Below are 21872 nucleotides of genomic sequence, written 5' to 3' on the forward strand. Positions count from 1 at the left end.
TTCAGACATGTTGCAGGAGATGGAACGAATGATAGAGCAGTTGAAGAAGGAACTGAATGAAATTTGAAGCTCAAACAATTAAAGATAGCTTGAGCATCAAGCAACAACAAAATCAATTGACGAAAATAAATTGACTACCAATTCAGCACCAACTGGGAATGGCTAACACTGAAGTAGACTTACTTACTTTAGTTGAAAGTGGAAAAACAGACGAACTAAAAGTTTGTTACAGGTAATTCAAGGCAAAGCAAAATACTTTAGCTGAACAATAGGCAAACACATGTCAGAAATTTAATTTTTACATTGACAGAATAAACTTTAGGTTTTTCACAAAATGAAGAACATATATTAGGCATTAGAAGCTCAAAAACATAACAAAAAAATGATTACACATGAACACATGAAGCTCTAAATTGTAGTTCCAGTTCTGTCTCCCAATAGTGACCTGTCTTCCAAACTCTTGATACCTAACACGACAGATGTGGTGCACAATGCTTGGCCACTATAAGAAGATAAGAGAGTCAATCATCAGTATACAAAAATAGAAAATGGAAATAATGGACGATAGCAGCATTAAGAAAACAAATAATATAGAGGAATGCATCAACTGATAAATTAACAGCACACCTTTGCATGTTATTACGAAGTATGTTAGTGTGACGATTGCTCCAAGCATGAGTTGCAAGAGCGAAGTAGGTCAGTGTAGACAACATTTCTTGTGTGAACTCTAGAGAAACCAGGTAAAACTCCTTTTTTGACCATAATCTTTGTTGTATTTTTCGATACTCCTCTAGACATGGTGACATATAGTTGACCGTGACTGAAGACATGATTTGACAAATATATACCAACATGTGGTATTGTCTGCCCCTGGGACTTGTTGATTGTCAGAGCAAAACTTAAACGGATAGGAAACTGTTTTCTTGTAACGACAAAAGGGATTTTAATGTCTTCTGAAGATTTTAGAGGAATTCGAGGTAGGAAAGCTGGCTTGCCACAAAAACTACCAGTGACTATTTCTATAAGGATTAGAGTTGGATAAAATCTACGACATAATAATCGGGTTCTATTGCATAATCCATTCTTTGGGTCAAGGTTTCTTAGTAACATGACTGGAGAGCCGAGTTTCAAGATTAGTTTATGAGGAGGTAATCCAGCTGGAGATATGGAATTAAGGAACTCATTTGGATATAAGCGGTGGATATCATTTTCAATGAGAATCAGAGTAGCTTGTAAAATCATCTCCGTGAAATAATTTAATGACTTCTTCATTGATCTCGTTGACATGGTCATTTGTAGGTGTGAGTAATGCTCGCTGCATCATGTACGAAGCGTCATGTGCACAGTCATGTAAGTTTGGGAATAATGCATGTATCAAATTGAACAAAGACCGATCATTTTGCCATGGAATAGCCATGTCTTCTGGGAGTTTGATCATATCACTGACAATGCATGGCTCAGAGCCATCACCAATTCGCCTTAGTAAGTCAGAAAATGAGGGATCAGTTTTGGCTCGCATATTTTCTCGGAGATGAATGGTTTCCACAGTATCCCAAATGTAGGATCTTGTTAAGCATGCATATATTAGCTGAGCTCTACTTCCACGTGCAACAACAGGTAGTGTCTGACGGAAGTCTCCGCCTAATACAAACAGCTTCCCACCAAACGGTAAGGCAACCCCAGTAATATCTCTTAGAGTTTTGTCTACAGCTTCAAATGTGTGTCTATGAGCCATTGTTGCTTCGTCCCATATGAATAGAGTTGAGCGACAGAGTAATTTAGCCAGCGGAGAATCCTTATTTATTGTGCAAGTAGATGTTGAATAGGTCGATATAGAAATCTTGAACCTTGAATGTGCCATGCGTCCACTTGGCATCATTATTGCAGCAATGCCTGACGTAGCTGTTACAATTGCAATATGTCCTTGGTTTCGAAGATAAGCTAGAATGGCACGATAAAGATAAGTTTTACCTGTACCTCCAGAACCATCAACAAAATAGACTTTGTTCTCATTTTGCACAACAGAGTTTGTTATTTTATTGAAAGCATATCTTTGGTCTTCATTCAATTTGTCAACTGAGGATAGATCATCGAGAGGTATCTGTATTGCTTGTTCTTCGGAGATCAAATCAATTTCATTTGAAACTTTGTTAGCTTGCTCAGAAATAGAAGGCAGATTGTAATCAGATAATTCTTTGTTATGTTCAGAGAGAGCAGAGCTTATGTCTTTAAGCAGGTGGTTGGTTGCTTCTTCTATAGATGATGACAAAGTATAATCCTCTATCATATAAGTGTGGAATTTATCCCACAAATTGCGAACATGAGGTGGATTACAATGTACCAGTATGATGACAAACAACTTTCGTAACGCATGAGGCATACGCATGGCTACAACTTCTTCAAGAATTTCATGTATGTCATTGCCTCCTTCAAGTAATCCTAATTTTTCTGTGGCTTCCTTAAATATGGAGCATATATGTCCATCAACTGTCCGAAGGCTCTCATAGGATGTTGGTCCCCGAACATGATTCAACAATACCCTGAGGTAATACTTCTCGCTATCAGAAGGAGATACAGTATAGATTCTGCCAATAACTTTATTGTGACCTCTTCTTGTTTGCCAAAATTTACCTGACTTGATCCATGTATAGTGTTCAGGAATCTCCCTATATAAATACTGCCTTGCTTGCTGGTTGACACTGTTCAATTTGAAGAACTCAATTAACATTGAACGCGATGCACTACTGTCAGTTAACAACTCATTAACATGTTGACCTGCACGAAATGTAACTTGATGCATATTTTTGAGGTGAATTTGCAAAGCATAAACTGATGGGTACATTCTATTCAGTGGGAATTTGAAGATTCTCCAAGCTGCCTCTTAAGGACAAATCCAACGTCCATCAACAAATTGCTTGATCTCATCTACATTAGTCGCTCCACTCGATGAAACCCTCAGAAAGAGACTCGGTCGACACCTTTGTAGACATACTTATATAAATACTTGGCGGATTTGATGCTTGAACAGATTTCTACATTGATATGACAATCATACTTCCTGAGGAGCCATGGGTTATAGGGAACAACCCATCCGTCATTGACATGAAAATCGTCTTTGATGTTGTGAATCAAATATTGATTTATATTTCTTCTCATGTATATTGGGTAGGAGTCATCACCTTGAAGAGTAGAAGATGAGAATGGCTTGGGGAAACTCTTCTTACATTTGTTGTTCTTCATGCAGACACAGGTTGGGTTGAGAGCTCCGCATGGCACATGTATCATGTGGCGCAATACAACTCTATGCAGCTCCGGTTCTAGAAGGGGATCTGGAATCTCTGCTCGAACTACTTGGTCATAATGTTCTGGACTCCGCAATTTATCACTCTGATCTAGTATTAGCAGAAAATGAGCATGTGGTAGTCCCCGCTTTTGGAATTCAATTACATGAACATGAGCAAGCACTTTTGCTAAGACATGCTTCTTGAATAAGTCCTTTTTTAACTCCACACTTTGAATGGAAAATTCTTGTAGTTAACTCAGGTCTATCACTTGCAACTTGTCCAGGTAATAGTTCTCTTCTGATTTCAGGCCAGTTTGGATTGCATGTTATTGTTATAAATAAATCTGGCTTACCAAATTTTTGGCCAATAGCTATTGCATCTTGATATCTCTCATGCATGTCACGCGGGCTACCAGTGTAAGAGGCAGGCAAAACAATCCTCCTTCCAATGTTACCTGTAAGTAAGTCAAGATTGTAAAGATAAAAAATTGACAACCATGTAAATTGATATAGTGTGACAATAATAATGTAAGCATTATTTGATATATATATATATATATATATATATATATATATATACCTGCATCTGTTTGTCCTATATTGAATGAATCTTGTAAACCTTGATACAGGTCTGCTCAGATATCATCTTGGTGGTCTCTTAGGTACCTTAGCTGTTAGGTAGAATTTTTACGTAGTTGTCGACAACATATTGCCGCAGCAGACGCCCAAAGACAAAGCAACAATGATTCATCGTGTCATTTAATTTGTGAGAAATGTTAATTTTGGAATAGGTTATTTAGAAAACAGGAGACTATTGATATTATTAAAAAAAAGAAGAAAGAGTTATTACCAAGCATGTAGGAATAAAAAGCTCGACAACTCACTCGGCAGATTTCCACCAAAAACATTTAAGTCCCAAACCAAATGTTTTCGTAAGGGAATAGCAAAGGGTATTGTAAGGGGTCATAGAAGCCCGGCGATTAATCCGGAACATGCAATAAGCGGCCATGTCCTGTCTCAATGATAATATCTCACTCATTTCTATCAAAAGGGTCCTTTGCTCCAACCAAAATTGCTGCAACCTATGATGTTGTTAGCTTGCTATATTGGTGCAGGTCATTTGGATGGTCATTTATATGCAACCTGACATTATGTAGGTCATCACGTCGAGCTATCTGCCGTAAGATACCAACAAAAGGATTGCATGAATCCAATGTTCTTTTTAAGATGGCTAGAACTTGTCGGTGTAATGAATTATTTTCAGCTAGCCGGTTATCTAGCTCGTGGTTGGTGTCATAGACATACATCTGAAGGTATCTTGGCCTCTTGCCCTTTCCGGTAGGAGGTCTCAATTCTATGATATATGGATCCTTAAGCCACGATAAGTGTACACTCCATTTCGACCACTGGCCAAGTTTTCGTCTATATGCACACCAATAGAAGTGAAAGAATGTACATGGTTATATGAGCCAATGTTTTCTCTAAAATGAACTCCTTCTTCTGAGCTTGTTGTGAATATATTCAACAAATCCTGGGGAATAGGTGGTACTGGCAGTGAAACTTGACCATTCAGACAACATAGTTCTTCAGTTTCATGAGCAAACAATCCGGCATTGCAATGACGGCAAGATCTTGCATTTGGTAGCTCAAAGGGCTGCAATATAGATGAATCAATATAATTTCTTGCATAGTTGTGATAAGCACGATGTCGATTAGATGTGGCAGTCCCGCGATATTTACTTGTTCAGGAATTTCTGTTTTTACCATAAAAAAGGGATTAGTCTGTAAGACATAATGTTGTTGTAGGGGAGCAATATCCCCACTAAGGAACATTGCAGATGAAGCACAAGCGACCTCAACGCATCGACCTCCAAGACCGATCTGCGAGCGACTCCTTACAAGTAGGTGTGTTTTGCAGACGGCTAATGGCGACCTCAACGATCGACCTCCAAGACCGATCTGCGGCGAATTTAATTCTTTACAAGTAGGTGGTACTTAACAAAGATACTTCAAGATTTAACACTTTGCCGAGACGTAAACTCCCCACCGATGTAATCATTGCCAAAATCTTATTTGTATTTCCCACCACCGAAATAGGGACTACCGCTACAACTCCCAATCAGTATGACTTACACCAAAACCACTCCAAAGACTCATTCACGATCTCTACCCTACATTTGTACACAAAGGGTACACACGGACCGAAGGATCTCCACTCCCAAAATCCTATAAATACCATCTATCGGAACTACGCCGGACCTGATTCTTCTCTCCCCAACAAAAGGAAAAACGAGAGAAGATACGTAGGCAGTTCGCTCACAGCGACCTCGGTCCCATCCAAAGTCCAAACCCATCTCGCCCTCTTCTACTATAATCGAGAAAACTAAAACGCCCTTTACATTGGCCGCCTCGTGGTTTCGACATCGGAGAGCCACTTTAGATCGGGCTTCATCCATCTCTAACTCTCCAACCCACGAAGCATGGTTAGCATAGAAGATCAAGTTCGTAACCTTGCCCACCGCTTAGAATAACTAATGAGAGCATTTCCTTGCTCGTGGAGGAAAATGCTACTTTACGTTTTCTCGTGGATAGTTATCAAAGAACAACAAGTCGGCAACGGAGTTTAACACAAGATCAATGACGTTAATCGCCAGCCTTTAACGAAGTTATCCCAAAGGATTGGCCGGACTCCTCCGGAAGAAGGACTCGACACGATTGTGCACAAGATGCTTAAGACGATCGCAAGATCTCCGCTCAATCACCGCAGAGGTCCTCAAGAAATCCCTCTCCACACGACTTTATCCAGCCACGCTTTCCCATGTACGACGGCAAAGATATGCCCCGTCAAGATGTGGCTCGCTATATTCAGAGTTTGGCACTCCCATATTTCACCCGAAGTTTGATTATCTCCATCGCAGATTATTTCCAGCCTCAAGGATGGCGCCTCGATTGGTTCTTTTTCATCGAGTCCGATTCTATAAACACTTTCAACAAATTTTCATCGATTTGTTCGCCACCAAGACGCCCACAACAGCGGAAGAAGGCAGATCTTGATTCTCTCGCTTCAATTATCATTCAAGGAGGGCTTAAACTATTCGCGGAATTCCTAGGACGGTTCAAGGTCGAACCGGCTGCGGCATGGAAAGTGGTTTGAAAGAATCTTTCGCCACACCGGCCTTTTCCAATGCTTGCCGAAAGCGCTTAAACAAATGACCTAGCTAGGTCGTTGATGAAGGAACGCCAGAGACATCGTCCGAAGCTCTACGCCCGCGTGGACAAGTACATCAAGTTGCAAGAAACTTTAAAACTCCATGGTTTAGCAGAGAGCCACGAGGTCGCCGGTCTCGATCGTTCCCCCGGGGGCAAGAAGCGCCAGTCGCGATGCCCCAAAGAGCTCGCGTGCACGATCGATAACAACAGAGAGTTCATCGTCCCGACATCGCTCCCACCACATATCGGATAAGATTAAGCGGCGCCATTTTTCCCGGCCAAACATCGCAGCCCCCAGATCGACTGGGCAAGCCTTTTTGTGCATTTCATAAAGCAAAGTGCCATGAAACCGATGCATGCCGGGGCTCAAGCATTATCTCCAAGACCGGTGGAAGTTCGGTTATATCAAACATTACACTAGCATTCCCGATGGCGACCGCATCACAAGTTGATGGCTCGTCGCGGTAATGCGTGAGTCGGTCTCCACCTCACCATCACCGCTAAGGGGTATGTGCTCGCCCTCACAAGAGGAGGCGCCGCGGATCGTTTTCGCCACGAGAGAAGGCAACACTCGTCCGATCGCGGACAATGCTCGACTATTCATGTGATTACCTTTCCGGACGATTCCGTGACCTCTTCCCGAGAGAAAAGACGCCGGGTTGGCACTCTTCGTGAAGTCTATCATTTTACTTCACAGCAGCTCACGCTCGCCGCTGGTTCAGTCGCAGCCAAGCAGCGATATCATTTTCACAGAGGCCGATTTAAGCAAAGTCCGCCTTCCTCATAATGACGATTGGTCGCTCATGTCAAAATCACCGACCGGACAAATGCCGCGGCCCCGACGACCTCGGCAGTTCTTCGTGACATCTTATTTTACCACACCATGCAAGAGATGAACCTCCCCAAGTCCGTTTCGCTTAATCTAATCGCCCCCTTTACGGGTTCAATGGCTCCAGAGTCGACCCCATTGGTGACATTATCTTACCAAGATCGGTGGGATCTCGAGAGGATAAGATTTACCGTAATACCGGTTCTCGCGTTCTCGACAAAGAAGTCGCCATACAATGCCATCCTCGGACGACGATTGGATTCATCGATGCAGCCGCATCGCCCACTTTACATCAAGTTCTCCGTTTCCCATGACCTCGAGGCATGATGGAGCTTAGAAGCAATCAACTTGAAGCGTACCATTGTAACCAGGTCCAATCAACAGATGCGACCGCTCGTGAATTGCTTCCCACCATACAGGATCCCTCCAGCTACACAATGGCACGTGACTTAGTCGCAGAAGTCCAACCCCGAACTGCCAAGCAGAACGCTGGGGGCTCTTACAAGCAGAAGTTCTCTCCAATGCCGATACCTGCACTCGCTCCCCGAGTCCTCAATGCACCGGCGAAGACCTCTAGCTTTGACCCAACGACAGTGGCTTCGTCAGTTAAAGTTTCAGAGATCGTCTCAGCCCATGCCGCGCCGCCACAGTTGCCAATAGCAGCCGCACCATCAATGTGTTTGCAGCCAGGTCCCACTCCCGGTTCGTATTACCCCGTCGCGTTGCCGTAACGTGTCGCTCCACCATCCGACGTAATTACCGATCGTCCCACCAGCAGTTCCGCCCTTCTCTGGAAGTGAGTCGCCAAGTAGTGCTTCGCCACCAGTTGTAAAACCCCCAGTGGCAGAAAAAGAAAAAGTGAACCTTGGCACGTAAGACTAACCAAGTTTGTATATGTAGGGCTAACCTCGACCCCACACACTCGATCCCAACTTGTAAATTTCTTATCAATGAATAAAGATGTTTTGCTTGGTCGATATCGATGTGCCCGAATCGATCCTAACCTCGCTTTGCCACAAATTAAACGCGGAACCCCAATGCTAGACAAGTTCGACAACGAATTCGCCGACTATCCCCGCTTTCAAAAGCCATCAATGACGAGGTCGAAAAACTCAAGCAAGTCGGTTTCATCGAAAGGTAGACTACCCCGAAAGTGGATTGCCAATATTGTTGCCGCCCCCAAAAAGAATGGGTACAGTTCGCTTGGCGCGCCGATTTCATTAAATGTCAATCGCCACGCTTAAAGATAGCTTTCCCTTGCCTCGTGATTGACCAACCGGGTCGACCAAACCTGTGGTCATGAACTCCTCTCCTTTATGGATGCGCATGGTGGTACAACCAAATCCCACTCGCCAAGGAAGATCAAGAGAAGACTTCGCTCATTACGGAGCAAGGGATCTATTGTTACAACGCCCTCCCGCTCGGTCTAAAGAACTGGAGCGACATACCAACGCCGGTCACGGATATGTTCCAAGACATGTTAGGCGACACCATGGAGGTCTACATTGACGACATGGTGGGTCAAAAGCAAAAAGCCGGTGATCACCTCACCCACCTAGAACAAGCGTTCTCCGTGACTCACGCCACGACGGGCATGAAGTTGAACCAGAAAAATGCCCTTTGGGGCGCCCTCCCAAGTTTTAGGGTATCGTGTCGCAAATACGGATCGAGGCAAATCTGCAGATCGAAGCGTTTTAGATATGCCCGATCCACGACAAAGAAACAGATAGAAATTTGTTCGGGGAATGGTCGCGGCGTTCAACCGGTTCATATCAAGGGCCTCAGATAAATGTAGACCGTTCCTGCAGCTCCTCAAAAAAGGCGAGCCGTTCTCATGGAACGATCAATGTCATCATGCATTCGCTACTCTCAAAGAGTATCTCACCACGCCTCCCGTCTTAGCCAAACCAGTATATGGAGAGACACTGGGGCTTTATCTGGCCGTTTCCGACTTCGCCATCAGCTCAGTTCTCTTTAAAGAGGAGAACAATTCAGAGAAGCCGATCTACTTCACGAGTAAGACACTCACGCCAAATTTAAAAGAATTATTCCTTCCCCGAACGAGCCGCCCTTGCTTTGTTCAGATTCCGCGACGGAAGTTCAGCCAGACTTTCAAGCACATCAAATCAAAGTTCTTACCGACCTTCCATTGAAGAAAGTCCTTCACAAAGAAAACAAGACTACTCGAATGGCGGTTTGGGTAAGAAGAACTCGGAGAACACCACATGAGTTCGGCCCCCGCGACTTCTCGAAAGGTCGTCGTCGCCGATTTCCTAGCAGATTTCCCGGTCGAGGACCCTAACCGGGAACAAGAAACCGAGCTCCCCGCACACAAAAACGGAGTCAAATCGCATTGGTCTCTCTTTGTGGATGGTTCGAGTAATCTCGTGGAAGCTGCATCGAGTCGCCTTAGTTTCCCGACGGAAATATGATTGAAAAGTCAGTCAAGATTGATTTTGCAACTTCCAACAATGAAGCCGGAGTACGGCGCTTAATTAGGGGACTAAGGATGGCGCCGCAGCTCGGTGTCGAAGAGCTCCAAGTCTTTAGTGACTCGCGAACCGGTCGCTCGCCAGTGCAAAAGAAAAGAGTACACTACCCACTTAAGGTAACCTTTCCAAGTATCTTCGTGTCGTTCATCGCTTATTGCCTTCTTTTTAAGCAGGGTACACATACATCATTTTTTTATGGAGGAGAACCGCCACGCAGATAGCTTTTAGCTTATTTGGCTACCTGCACTCGAAGCTGCGTTCCCCGACAAGTTCTCATAGAAGTCGCCGACCGACCCGCATACCAAGTTCCATTACACCTTGATGATAGTTTACCTATTTCCTCTCCGCCCACCGGTTGAGCCAAACATGGATGCAGCCCATCATCGATTATATTCAAGACGCACGCCCCGAGGAGCCGCATCAAGGCCGCAGGTCTCTTATCAAGCTCGGCGCTATTGTTTAGTCCAAAACAAGCTATTCAGAAATACCGGTGGCCCACACTTACGATGCATTACCCCGTAATCGTGGTCAATTGATTTTGCCGAAATCACAAAGGCTAATGTGGAAATCACACGCCGGCGGCCGCCATTAGCTCACAAGGCCATCTCTCAAGGATATTTCGCCCCCGATGCAAATCGATGCTAAAGCATACGCCCTCAAATGTCTCAAATGCCAAACGCTCGCCACAATATCATCCAACCCGCCGCGCGAACCGACAAGATAGCGAGCCCGCGGGCCATTATTTCACATGTGGGGCATGGACATCATGGGACCATTCATTCCACGTAAGAGTACGGGCTTCCGCTTTGTCCTAGCTGCGAACCGACTACTTCACCAAGTGGGTCGAGGCCATTCCTCTCAAGACACGCCAAAGAGTCCCATGTCCAAACTTCATCCGACTCACATTATCACCCGATTTGGTTTACCACATACATTAGTAATGGACAATGGGCCTCAATTCAAAGGCCGAACAGTTAAAGAGTTCCTAGCCAAGTGGAAGATCATTCATGCGTTCTCTACTCCGCGAAGACGCTTCAGAGTAACGCCAAGGCGAAAAGAACAAAGCAATCTTGGAAAATTTGAAGAAAAAGATTGAAAAGAATAAGAGCCAATGGCCAAACCGGTTTGAAAACATTCTATGGGCTCACCGCACCACGCCGCTTCCAAGATCGGGCGAAGTCGCCATTCTCCTTATGTTATGGCACGTGGCCGTAATTCCCACCGAACCGACCGTCACTACAACTCGATCGTAACTTGTTGAGTCGGGGGCATAACGACTCCGCGGTTATCCCGAGACGCCGACTTGTTGGAAGAAAAGCGAGACTTAGCGTCGCCGCCGAGTCGCGATCTTACCAAAGAAACTCAAGAACTCCTACAATAAGCGAAGTTCATCCTAGGTCTTTTCAACCCGAGACCTAGTGCTCAAAAAGACGCAGGACGATTCCAAGTTAGCACCCACATGGGAAGGCCCCTACATCGTGGAACGCTGCCGTCGGGCAATGGAGCATACTGGATAAGAACCCAAGAGGGGAAGATGTTGCCTCGACCTTGGAATACTTATCTATCAAAAAATTTTTATCAAGAGCGCCATTCATGTTGTAAATCTTTTGTTCACATTAATGTAAGACAAGTTTTGGCCGACCGATATTATCTACTCCATTTAATTGTATTGGTATACTCACGTGCTACATAGCCTCTCCAATTCTTGTAACGCCGAGGACCTATATTTCTAGGATCGACTTAAAGCGAACGCTTCGAACGCTCTCAGAGCTCATTGCTACATAGCCTCTCCAATTTTGTAACGCCGAGACCTATATTTCTAGGATCGCTACTAAAGCGAATAGCCTCTCAATTCTTAGTAACTTGTAACGCCGGACCTATATTTCTAGGATCGACTAAAGCGAGAACGCTTCAAGCCGAAAGCGCACTCTCGTCGAGCTCATTGTGCTACATAGCCTCTCCAATTCTTGTAACGCCGAGGACCTATATTTCTAGGATCGACTAAAGCGAGAACGCCTCGGCCGAAAGCGCATGCTACTCAGAGCTCACAGCTACATAGCCTCTCAATTCTTGTAACGCCGAGGACCTATATTTCTAGGATCGACTAAAGCGAGAACGCCTCGGCCGAAAGCGCATACTCTCGTGAGCTCATTGTGGCTACATAGCCTCTCCAATTTTGTAACGCCGAGGACCTATATTTCTAGGATCGACTAAAGCGAGAACGCTCCGAAAGCAGCATAGCCTCAATTTTGAGCTCTATATTTCTAGGAGCTACATAGCCTCTCCAATTCTTGTAACGCCGAGGACCTATATTTCTAGGATCGACTAAAACGAGAACGCTTCCACGAAAGCAAACACTCAACTATCGCAAGTTACATGCATCATCATACACGTAACACATAACATGCATCATAAAACACAACCAATAACAATATTCGATCAAGCATTGTAATAGATATGCCCACCGATCTGGCGGGATTACCCGTAAAATCCAGATCGGCGCCTCATACAAAATAAACAAAATATAGAACGCCGCCAAGGAAACCAAATCCTCCGAACAAAAGGCGAACCGCTTCGTGCAAGCCGAAAAACACAAATTTCTATTGTTTGCTCTCGTGATAAGAGAGAGAAATGTAGACTACACTCACAACTTAAGATCGACAGAGTCGATGACGATCACCTTATCAATTCTCAAGAATGACATGCTTTGTCTTCCGGGTCAGCGCTTAGTCGGCTAAAGATGCCGAAATGACCTCAAAGACCACACGATTTTCAGCTTTTCTTCCTCGCCAAAGAATCGCTTTTCCTCAACGTGTCATACTTTTCGGCCCAGAGCGGCATAGGCTTATACAGCTTCAAAGATCGCCTTCTTCGCTAGCCACCTTCCGACATTTCTTCGCGATAAGCAATCCACAACCGCCAATTCCCTTTCCAAATTTCCACATCCGCCACCAAGATGCCGCGTTCGCCAGATTACGCTCGGGTACTTGGTGGACATCACTTCTAGTTTCTTCTTGTCCACCCCCACGCAGCTCGCGATCAACCCCAGCCCACGCATGGTTCCCACTAGTCTCGAACGCCGCACAAAGATCTTTCAAATTTTATCATACCCCCGCAAGAACCTGCGATGAACACGCTTAGACCACCGTGACTCCACTAAAAGTCGGCAGACAACAAAATTTTAAGCTATCGTGAACTCACCAAACAAGCGCCATATCCATCGCCCCCGAGAGTGTCCCCATGTCCTCGCCCTCACCTCTCGCTTTATCACCATCTAGCACAATCCCTTTTAACGCTTAGTCGCTATGGGAGCCGAGTGGAAGCTACAACCGAAAGCGCTTTTACCATCCGCTTTTCCCGCGCCTTCCTGTAGTAGAATTCGCCCCCACATCCTTACATGGCGGGCCGAACTCTCACCAGAATCGGGCGACCTTTGCCCCAACTCGTTGTGTTTCAACCAAACGACCAAGAGTTTCACCCACTCGGCTGTGGCGACTGAATACAATGCCGCCCAGCTAGAATTAATTATCTCTCCTCGTCGTTTATGACCCTTCGTTTCTCCATCCGCAACCTTTCTTCCCCGACGCCATGAACATGAGGCTCAAACTCCATTTCCTCCATTGATAGTGGCGACGTTTCTCACAAACGCATCGACATCTAGCCATCCTAACCTAGCAAAGAAAGTTTACGGCTTCAAATTTAACACTTACTCTAGGTATTTCTCAAACGGAATAACATTTACAAAGAAGGAATCACGCACCGGTGAAGAAGCAAGAAGAGCAGAGCACGGGCATGTGGTAGAGAAGAAGAAGAGAGAGCAGAGCAGCAGACTAACGATGGCCAAATACCTTGATGGTATGCGAAGAACCGTTTATATTCCTTAGGAAACGTCTTTTCCTAGGGAGCCTCATAATTGCCTTTGAGACGCCAAACGCCATCTGCCCGCCCATCATTATGTCCCCGAACCCTCGCTCCCTACACGCGGTCACGACGTGAAGAAACACTTCGGTTTGCCGCGATCGAATACATCGCATTCGAACAACGCCTCGGGCGGTATAACCCAACAGCAGGACGCTCATCCAAGCTTACCAGTCATCAGCAGCTAAGTGGTCACCGCAACGCATCTACCACGTTCTGTTATGCGCAGTCTAATCACAATCAGCTATGATCAAGCAAACGAGTCAAGCACACAAAGCAAAACAAATAGCCAAAGACCGCGATGAAAACAAGGAACGACCTGGTTTACCAGTTTTCTTATATAGATCGTTGTTTAGCCGTTCTTTGAGACTACTCAGAAATCCAACCCGGCTACACAAATAGTAACATCACATGGTTACCCCGAATTAGCACGGGGTACCATCTTGCTCAAGAGCATAGTATAACAACACAAGAAAAGCGAACTGCCCAGGTTACCCCAGGAAACCAGTTCTATTCAGATCACAAAGATATAAGCCGACAAGAAACAAAAAAAATAAATTCACAAACCGCCCTCCATGGGCACCACGGTCGGCCCGCCCAGTTCAAACGCTTCATCAACCTCAAGCCTTTCCTCCACTTCGATCGATATCCCGCCCCGGTTCTAAACTCATCAACAAGATCGTGTAAATAGCTTCCAGTTTTCGGACACCACGGTTTCGGTATGATCAAGGAGGACCTAATCGCCCTAACCGACGCTCTCCTCGTGACTGCTCCATCGTGGTACGGACGGCAGCGGCGTGCGTGTTCCTCCTTCAAAGCTTTGTAATCCATTTCCAGATCTCCGTAGTCAGCATCCAGATCGTCGTACGCCTTAGTAGCGTCCTGAGCAACTTTCTTACAGAGGAGGGTATAATCGTTCAGCCTCCCAATTCCACGGGGGCGCGGCACTTAACGTTACCTTCCGCTCCTTCTAACTTCTGCTTCAGATCTTCAGCTTCGGTGTCTTTTCACAGCATCTTCGACAGAGTCAGAGCTTCATGTGCCTTCCGCAGACCCTCGAGCTCATCACGCTCCATCTTGGCCGCCCCCCCAGACGTTTTTTCAGCTCTTCCATTAACTTCAAAGACAGACTCCCTATCCGTTTCAAATAATCGCGCGAATCTCTTTTCAACTTTTGAAGCCACGACAAGCCGCCACAATGCACACACGCAAACAGATCAAAGCAACGAACATAGGTTAACATGCTATACTAACGGACGATAATTCTAATGCATCGACATTGCGCTGATTTCCATCCGACGATGGTATCCGCCGAGCCCCCTTCTCATCCATCCCTTGCGGTTCCCATCCGTATGATCCGTTCCAAAGAAAAAGCCGCTACTTTACTCGACTCGAAGCCGCTGCGGCCGGGCGCTTAGCCACGCCGCCCTCCGCGGCTTTCGTCAGTGTACATAAATTGGGCCTCCAACCATCGCCACTCCACAGCCGCTTCCACTCGCCTTTACGGGAGCCTTTGCTTTCACCGGATCGGGTTCCCGTCCTTGTCGAGGCGGACTAGATCCCGCACCGAAGGTGGCCAAGTCCATGACCTGCTCAGGACGCGCCCGATTCCGGCGCCCACCGCTAGCACCACCTCCTCCACTCGAGCCCTCCCCCAGGGCATATCGCGACCACCTTTAGCCATTCGAGCTCCCTCTCGCTCAGCCACTTCAGCTCTCCTCTTCTCCGACCTACCCCTGGGAGGAGCAGCGAAAGCTACAGTCTCCAACTCCACAGGAGCATCAATGGTCAGTCCTCCGGGATAAAAGCTCGAGCTTCCAGCCCCCGCAGCCTCCACAACAGGACGCCGCCGAGACGCCCCGCCCGGGTCTCGGGTCCTCCGTGTTATCGATCACTTCAGACGCTTCTCCATCACCCTTCGCTTCGTCCGACTTAGAGCTCGCTCCTTTTGCACCTTCCTTCTTCTCCGGATCGCAAAGCTCCTCCTTTTTCCTCAAAGAAATGAGCAAACTCCCGAAGCTTAGCTCGCTTTTGTTCCCCGACTCAACCGCGCGAACCTTTCTATCTCCCCACGATCGGTTCGAGTCCGACAGAATATCCGCAAACAAAACAAAGAGATGAACCAGTTAGAGGAGCAGCTGGCTCACCCACTAACACAACAAGAGGAAGCCAATCCTACCCACCGGGCTAGACTACACATCCTAGTTCGCGAACCTACATCCATCGGGCACAAGTAGTTGCCCACTAGCAACAGCCGCCTCCTCGCCCAGTGCCTCATTGCTTACACCATCAAGCACGCCATAACGCTGGCGTCGGCATGGTTTGCAAGCTAAAGTTCAGATTACCAGACCGCCTCATTACGTAATGCTCTATTATGTCAGACACACCTATGTGGAATTCCCCACTTGCATTTAATAGATTGAACACCCTGAATAGTCGCTAGGTGTTGCCAACGAACTGACATGGAGACTTCCCACAATAACTCAAGAAGTCACAAACCAATTCGGAGAACGGTAGTCGCATGAACGCCTCACCGACCTTCACATATGATTACTCCACCATTCGAGGCTTGTACCCCCTCACTACTTAACATTTTCACTCAGCCTAGGTTCAGATATTTCCGTGTCGCACATTAATCCCCATACGCCGCAAGCTCAGAAACGACCGGCAGCCCACCGATTTTTAGCTCTTAGGGGTGGGTCACCGGGCGCCATCCCTCCTCGACTGCATCGCATTTTAGCCACTTCATCCTCCGACCCGTGATCGGCTATTAACCTCCTCTACCCTAACTTCTTCTTTCCACTACAGTCCGATCATCACCGCCACTCAACTTAATCCTCATCCTCTTCTTCATACTCTCCCACAACTCGCTGAAACCTCCCGCACCTCTTCCGAACGAAGTGTCATCGAATCCGACATTGTAATGTCACCTTATTCTCGAATCACCAAACCCTAAACCCTATAACCTAACACCTGACCTACCAACTTAATAAACCCTATCGAACGAAGAAAGCAAAGTTTAAAATGAAAAGCAAAACAAAATGTAAGCACTCACCGCAAAGCCCTCCCCTGGGTTTTTCGCGGAAGAAGAAGAAGCCTCGAAATGCCTTTTGGTTGCCTCTAATTTTGATTTTGCACAACCACCGCTCAGTTCCTAAGAAGTTATGATTACGCCTATGATATAGCCCCACACACGTGTCCAAGGAACTGTCTTTTCCTCGACTTCAATAATACCGCTGGGCGACACGATTCCTTTCCAACCGCTATGATTCATCACACGCAAGAACACGCAAAATTTTTTTCCCGCCGGCCCAACTCCGCATCCCAAAAAGAACGATCTCCATAGCTCGCTTCATGCTTCACCCAAGTGTTGAGTCTTCTCTCGCCAGATCGCTCGCATGAACCCAAAACCATTCTAATCGAGAGGGTTGGTAGGGGAGCAATATCCCCACTAAGGAACATTGCAGACGGCTAAATGTTTACCTCAACGATCGACCTCCAAGACCGATCATGCGGCAACTCCTTACAAGTAGGTGTGTTTTGCGACGGCACAAGCGACCTCAACGTGATCGACCTCCAAGACCGATCTGCGAGCTTAACTCTTTACAAGTAGGTGGTAATTTAACAAAGATACTTCAAGCATTTAACACTTTGCCAGAGACGTAACGCCCCACCGATGTAATCATTGCCAAAATCTTATTTGTATTTCCCACCACCGAAATAGGGACTACCGCCAACTCCCAATCGAGTATGACTTACACCAAAACCACTCCAAAGACTCATTCACGATCTCTACCCTACATTTGTACACAAAGGGTACACGCGAATCCGGGAAGGATCTCCACTCCCCAAAATCCTATAAATACCATCTAATGGAACTACGCCGGACTGATTCTTTCTCTCCCCAACAAAAGGAAGAACGAGAGAAGATACGTAGGCAGTTCGCTCACAGCGACCTCTCGGTCCCATCCAAAGTCCAAACCCATCTCGCTCCTCTTCTACTATAATCGAGAAAACTAAAACGCCCTTTACAGTTGTAATGGAAGATCAATGTCAATACAAATTTTTTAAGTATAGCATAATAATTAGTATGATAGAAAAAAAAAAAAAAAAGTGAGAAACAATCAAATGAAATGAAATGGCAATAGAAATGGGAAGTCTATAGTACAACTACTACAACTTACAATTAAAAAAGAATAAAAACAAAATGTTACAGAATGTATATACCTCTTTACTTATGCACATAATTAAAATTGTATACCTTGTCCATGCCAATTCAATGTTGTTAGGGAGTCTATAGCACCATTCAAAAGAGCATCAGGAGATTCGGTTTGTGGCATAGCTATATTAAGAGGGTCATGATCAGTGACATTGTCTTGGAAGCTCAGATTAGTACTTGTGCCTATTAACATGAGGAAAAATGAAATATCTATACATGCAAAAACGGAAATCGTCGCCATACATATTAAAGTGGTATACCTTGTGTACCATGAGAGAACGTTGATGGGGAGTCTATAGTAGAATTAATAAGGCTATTGTGAGGTTCGTTATCACTGCAAGTCTCGTCATGACTATCATGTGTGACATTGAGATCATCTTCAACATTTAATTCCATGTGAGCCCCTTAAAGGAGATATGAATGATCAGAGGTAAGGTAAAGAAATATCTAGCTAGTGAATTACCAAACATAAAAGAAATAGAAACATGAGAATACCATATGAGCTAGCAAGAGTAACTTGTAAGGTGTTGGTGTTAATATCTAGAGAGGCTCCAGTACTATGACCAGTGAGTCTTGATACTTCTGATTGCAAGTGCTGCTGTATAACTGTAAGGAAGGGGTCTTCAATTGTATCGTCAGTGGTAAGTGTGGAAGTATCCCTTGCTGGTTCAGTCTGTTCAACTACATAAGTAATACTTATATAAAAAAATGTTAACATAACTAATGATTATATCAGCATTGAAAACCTTAGTAGGAAGAAAGTAATTTTTTTTTTCAGAGAACCTGTTCTTGTAATGTTGGATGAAAGAGGACAGTCAATTACGGGTACTATTGGTGGAACGATGGCAGCAGTTGGTGGGTCAGTGGTGTCAACTACATTACATATAAGTAATAATTATATCATAATTATCAACAATTGGTATACCAGCTCTGGAAACTTTAGTAGAAAAACACACCTGCTATCGTATTGAATGGAAGAGGACAGTCTGATGAAGCAATCACGTTCCCTAGATACCGAGCGTTGTTCATCAGACATATTCAGTCGACACTTTCGCATTCGAAAACGGTCGTATTCTCGATGTGCAATTCTCTGTTTAGTAGTCATATTGTCAATGTGACTTATATAACGACGACGACGTTGTTGTTGTTGTTGCGTGAGTTCAGACATGTTGCAGGAGATGGAATGAATAATAGAGCAGTTGAAGAAGGAACTGAATGAAATTTGAAGCTCCAACAATCAAAGGTAGCTTGAGCATCAAGCAACAACAAAATCAATTGACGAAAATAAATTGACTACCAATTCAGCACCAACTGGGAATGGCTAACACTGAAGTAGACTTACTTACTTTAGTTGAAAGTGGAAAAACAGACGAACCGAAAGTTTGTTACAGGTAATTCAAGACCAAAGCGAAATACTTTAGCTGAAAGTGAAAAAACAGAGGAACCGAAAGTTTATTTAAGGTAATTCAGCAGCAAAGCGAAAAAACAAATGAAGGTAATTCAGCAGCAAAGCGAAAAAATTAAACAAACAAACTGAACAGGTAATACAACAAACAGCTGACCCGAAAGTTAATTACAGATGAACTGCAAAAGATTCGAAAAAGAACAGCTGAACTGCAAGGAAGAGACGGAAGTGGGGCAGAAAAGGTTAGGTGTTTAAGGCGATGAAAGCTGAGCATGAAAGCTGAACTACAAGGAAGAGACAGAAGTCATAGAATCAACTGGTAGACAAAAGGAGGGATGGTTCAACCACGCCACTTATAAGTAGTAGAGATATAAAATTATAAATCAACCAAATCTCAAGAAAGTTACAGAAGTTACACATACTAAAGTACACATTACAAGGGATCGGAAAAGCAATACAACATATATAAGATATTTATTCTGACTTCTTTCTCATATTTTTTTCATGAGCAGGCAAATGCCCACAGTTATAGTATATTGAATTTGCATTCAAAAGGGATAAAATTTTAAGAAGTATTAGCTTGGTAAACCTTCTCAATTCCCTATCTGCAATCCACCCTACAAAGTTAGATGCGAAAATTAACCCGATGACACGCAACCTTCTCTCCTTAATATATCCTTTTAATGCTTCCATGCTAATTTTTCCATTCTAGAGGTAGGAGCTTCCAATATGACGACCAAGGACAAGTGCATCTTCCAGCGATGAGCAACCTCCTTGCGCAAGATCAGGTGTCATAGGGTGCATTGTGTCGCCTGTAATAGTGATGTTTTCTTTGTACGTGTCACTTAATAAAAGGTCCCATGGAACCCGATACGGCAAGGGAGACCGTGATTGAGATTGTAAATCAGATTTTTGTACCATATCCAAAACAATTGGAGGGAAATCAGCCAATTTTTGCAGTAGAAGATTTTGTATCAACTCCTGACTTTTCTTCCTGTGTTGGTCTGTGAATAATGAGAATTGAGAGTTAGGATTAGCCGATTAGGGTTTGATAGAACACCTGAACAATGTGTCACTTTGCATAAGGTTGGACAAAGCTTCACACGAGGGTCAAAATGACGAACACTCATTATCTAATCATTAATTCTTTAGTGATTTTTCTGAGTATTCTACGATCCTCAACTAAATCGTGTGATGCAAGATTGGAGAACTGTGGTGAAGATGGGAATGGGATGATAGTGTGATCAGGGTTGAACCGGATGCGTCTGCCTAGGTATCTCCTTGTTGCTAGAAGAATCAAACCCTATTTCGGGTAGTTTATAGGACTATGTTTTCCTATTAGGAGTCCACTCTCTTTAGAAGTCTGAATCTAGATCGCCATCTTATTCGGTGTCAGTTTTCTCTTTGGTTATGATAACCCTTCTTATAGGTGAAGGTTATCCCTAAGAGGTAACTTCAAAGATATGTTAACCGTCCTTTTGTGTTTCCTTCTGTTCCTAACGACTTGGAGAACACTCCTGCTCAAGATACTACTAAAGTCATGTGATGACAAGCATGAGCTTACTTATCCTCATAACTGATCCGATAGTCCTCGTCCTAAAGCTATTGCCAAACCATCTATTCCGGTACTGACCGACAATCGCTACATCCTCTTTGATATCCATATCTTCTTCTTTTCTCCTTTTACGTGTCTGGCCTTGGCACTCAATATAGTGGGACTGACAATAATTGATGAAAGAATCTCTTCTACTCTCGTGTTTATATAATGAGAAGTAGTTGTATTGTATGTGTATAATTAAGTAAATTTTATTCCATGATCTGAATTGTATTAGATCGATGAGAGGCAGGCAGTGCCACATATATCTACTATCTATATACTAAAGCAGAGACCTCTAAGAGAGATTTCTCTCTCTCCTAGGTGGCACTCAAATATGAGAGATAACATTTTATCTCTCCGGCTTTCTACAATGCTTTCTACCATGCCATGTGAACTCTTTAGAGAGTTTGATTCAATTTTCACTTTCCAAAAGAGTGCTTGCACATAGATCTACTTACGATTACTAGATTTTTCTCTCTTAGGTCACACTCTAATATGATAGATAACATTTTCTCTATCCTACGTGGCTTTCTACAATGCTTTATACCATGCCACATGGACTCTTTAGAGAGTTTGATTCAACTTCCACTTTCCAAAAGAGTGATTGCACATGGATCTACTTACGATTAATATAACTCTACCACATGGTTTTCTATTTTAGTATAACTCTCCCAACTTAAGTGCAATTCAAATTAGTATGTACAATTATTTCCTAAAACATAATTATTTTTAACTAGCTATTATTTCCTCAAAAATATAAAAGAAATTGCCCCGCAAATTCTGCACGTATAAAGAATATATCAATTATTTCCTAAAAAATAAGAAATATGATCTTATTACCCCCACAAATTATGTATTTTTCTTTAATGTTGGAATTAAGGATCAGCATAAGCCATTTAATAAGACGTAAATCTAAAGC

The 21872-nt window shown here is 44.2% G+C and overlaps 2 protein-coding genes and 1 long non-coding RNA gene across 9 annotated transcripts; 1 reads left to right on the forward strand and 2 right to left on the reverse strand.

Moving 5' to 3' along the window:
- Window positions 1–1210: 1210 nt before the first annotated feature.
- Window positions 1211–3996, reverse strand: LOC147502681 (uncharacterized). The gene is made up of 2 exons (XM_086604586.1): window positions 3864–3996; window positions 1211–3738 (listed from the first exon to the last, which is right to left on the reverse strand). The coding sequence occupies exon 2, from the start codon at window positions 2840–2842 to the stop codon at window positions 1211–1213; it is 1632 nt and encodes a 543-aa protein (XP_086460712.1). The 5' UTR covers window positions 2843–3738; window positions 3864–3996.
- A 670-nt stretch (window positions 3997–4666) lies between these two features.
- On the reverse strand, window positions 4667–19651 carry LOC147502682 (uncharacterized). Of its 7 annotated transcripts, XM_086603896.1 has the most exons (8): window positions 19514–19651; window positions 19298–19372; window positions 18908–19198; window positions 18735–18824; window positions 18447–18632; window positions 18212–18355; window positions 17994–18134; window positions 4667–5037 (listed from the first exon to the last, which is right to left on the reverse strand). In XM_086603896.1, the coding sequence occupies exons 3-8, from the start codon at window positions 18978–18980 to the stop codon at window positions 4853–4855; spliced, it is 819 nt and encodes a 272-aa protein (XP_086460022.1). In that variant the 5' UTR covers window positions 18981–19198; window positions 19298–19372; window positions 19514–19651; the 3' UTR covers window positions 4667–4852. The 7 variants fall into 7 exon arrangements, with proteins under 7 accessions (XP_086460022.1, XP_086460023.1, XP_086460029.1 ...); XM_086603897.1 differs by lacking the exon at window positions 19514–19651 and having other exon boundaries at window positions 18447–18614; window positions 18908–19455; XM_086603903.1 differs by lacking the exon at window positions 19514–19651 and having other exon boundaries at window positions 4667–4937; window positions 17994–18074; window positions 18908–19455.
- Window positions 19302–19630, forward strand: LOC147502683 (uncharacterized). Its single transcript, XR_015220043.1, has 2 exons — window positions 19302–19412; window positions 19447–19630. It is a non-coding gene; the product is annotated as an uncharacterized LOC147502683 (long non-coding RNA).
- Window positions 19652–21872: the final 2221 nt, after the last annotated feature.

Source organism: Coptis chinensis, chromosome 4, assembly GCF_015680905.1.
Source record: "Coptis chinensis isolate HL-2020 chromosome 4, ASM1568090v1, whole genome shotgun sequence".
Classification (NCBI taxonomy): domain Eukaryota; kingdom Viridiplantae; phylum Streptophyta; class Magnoliopsida; order Ranunculales; family Ranunculaceae; genus Coptis; species Coptis chinensis.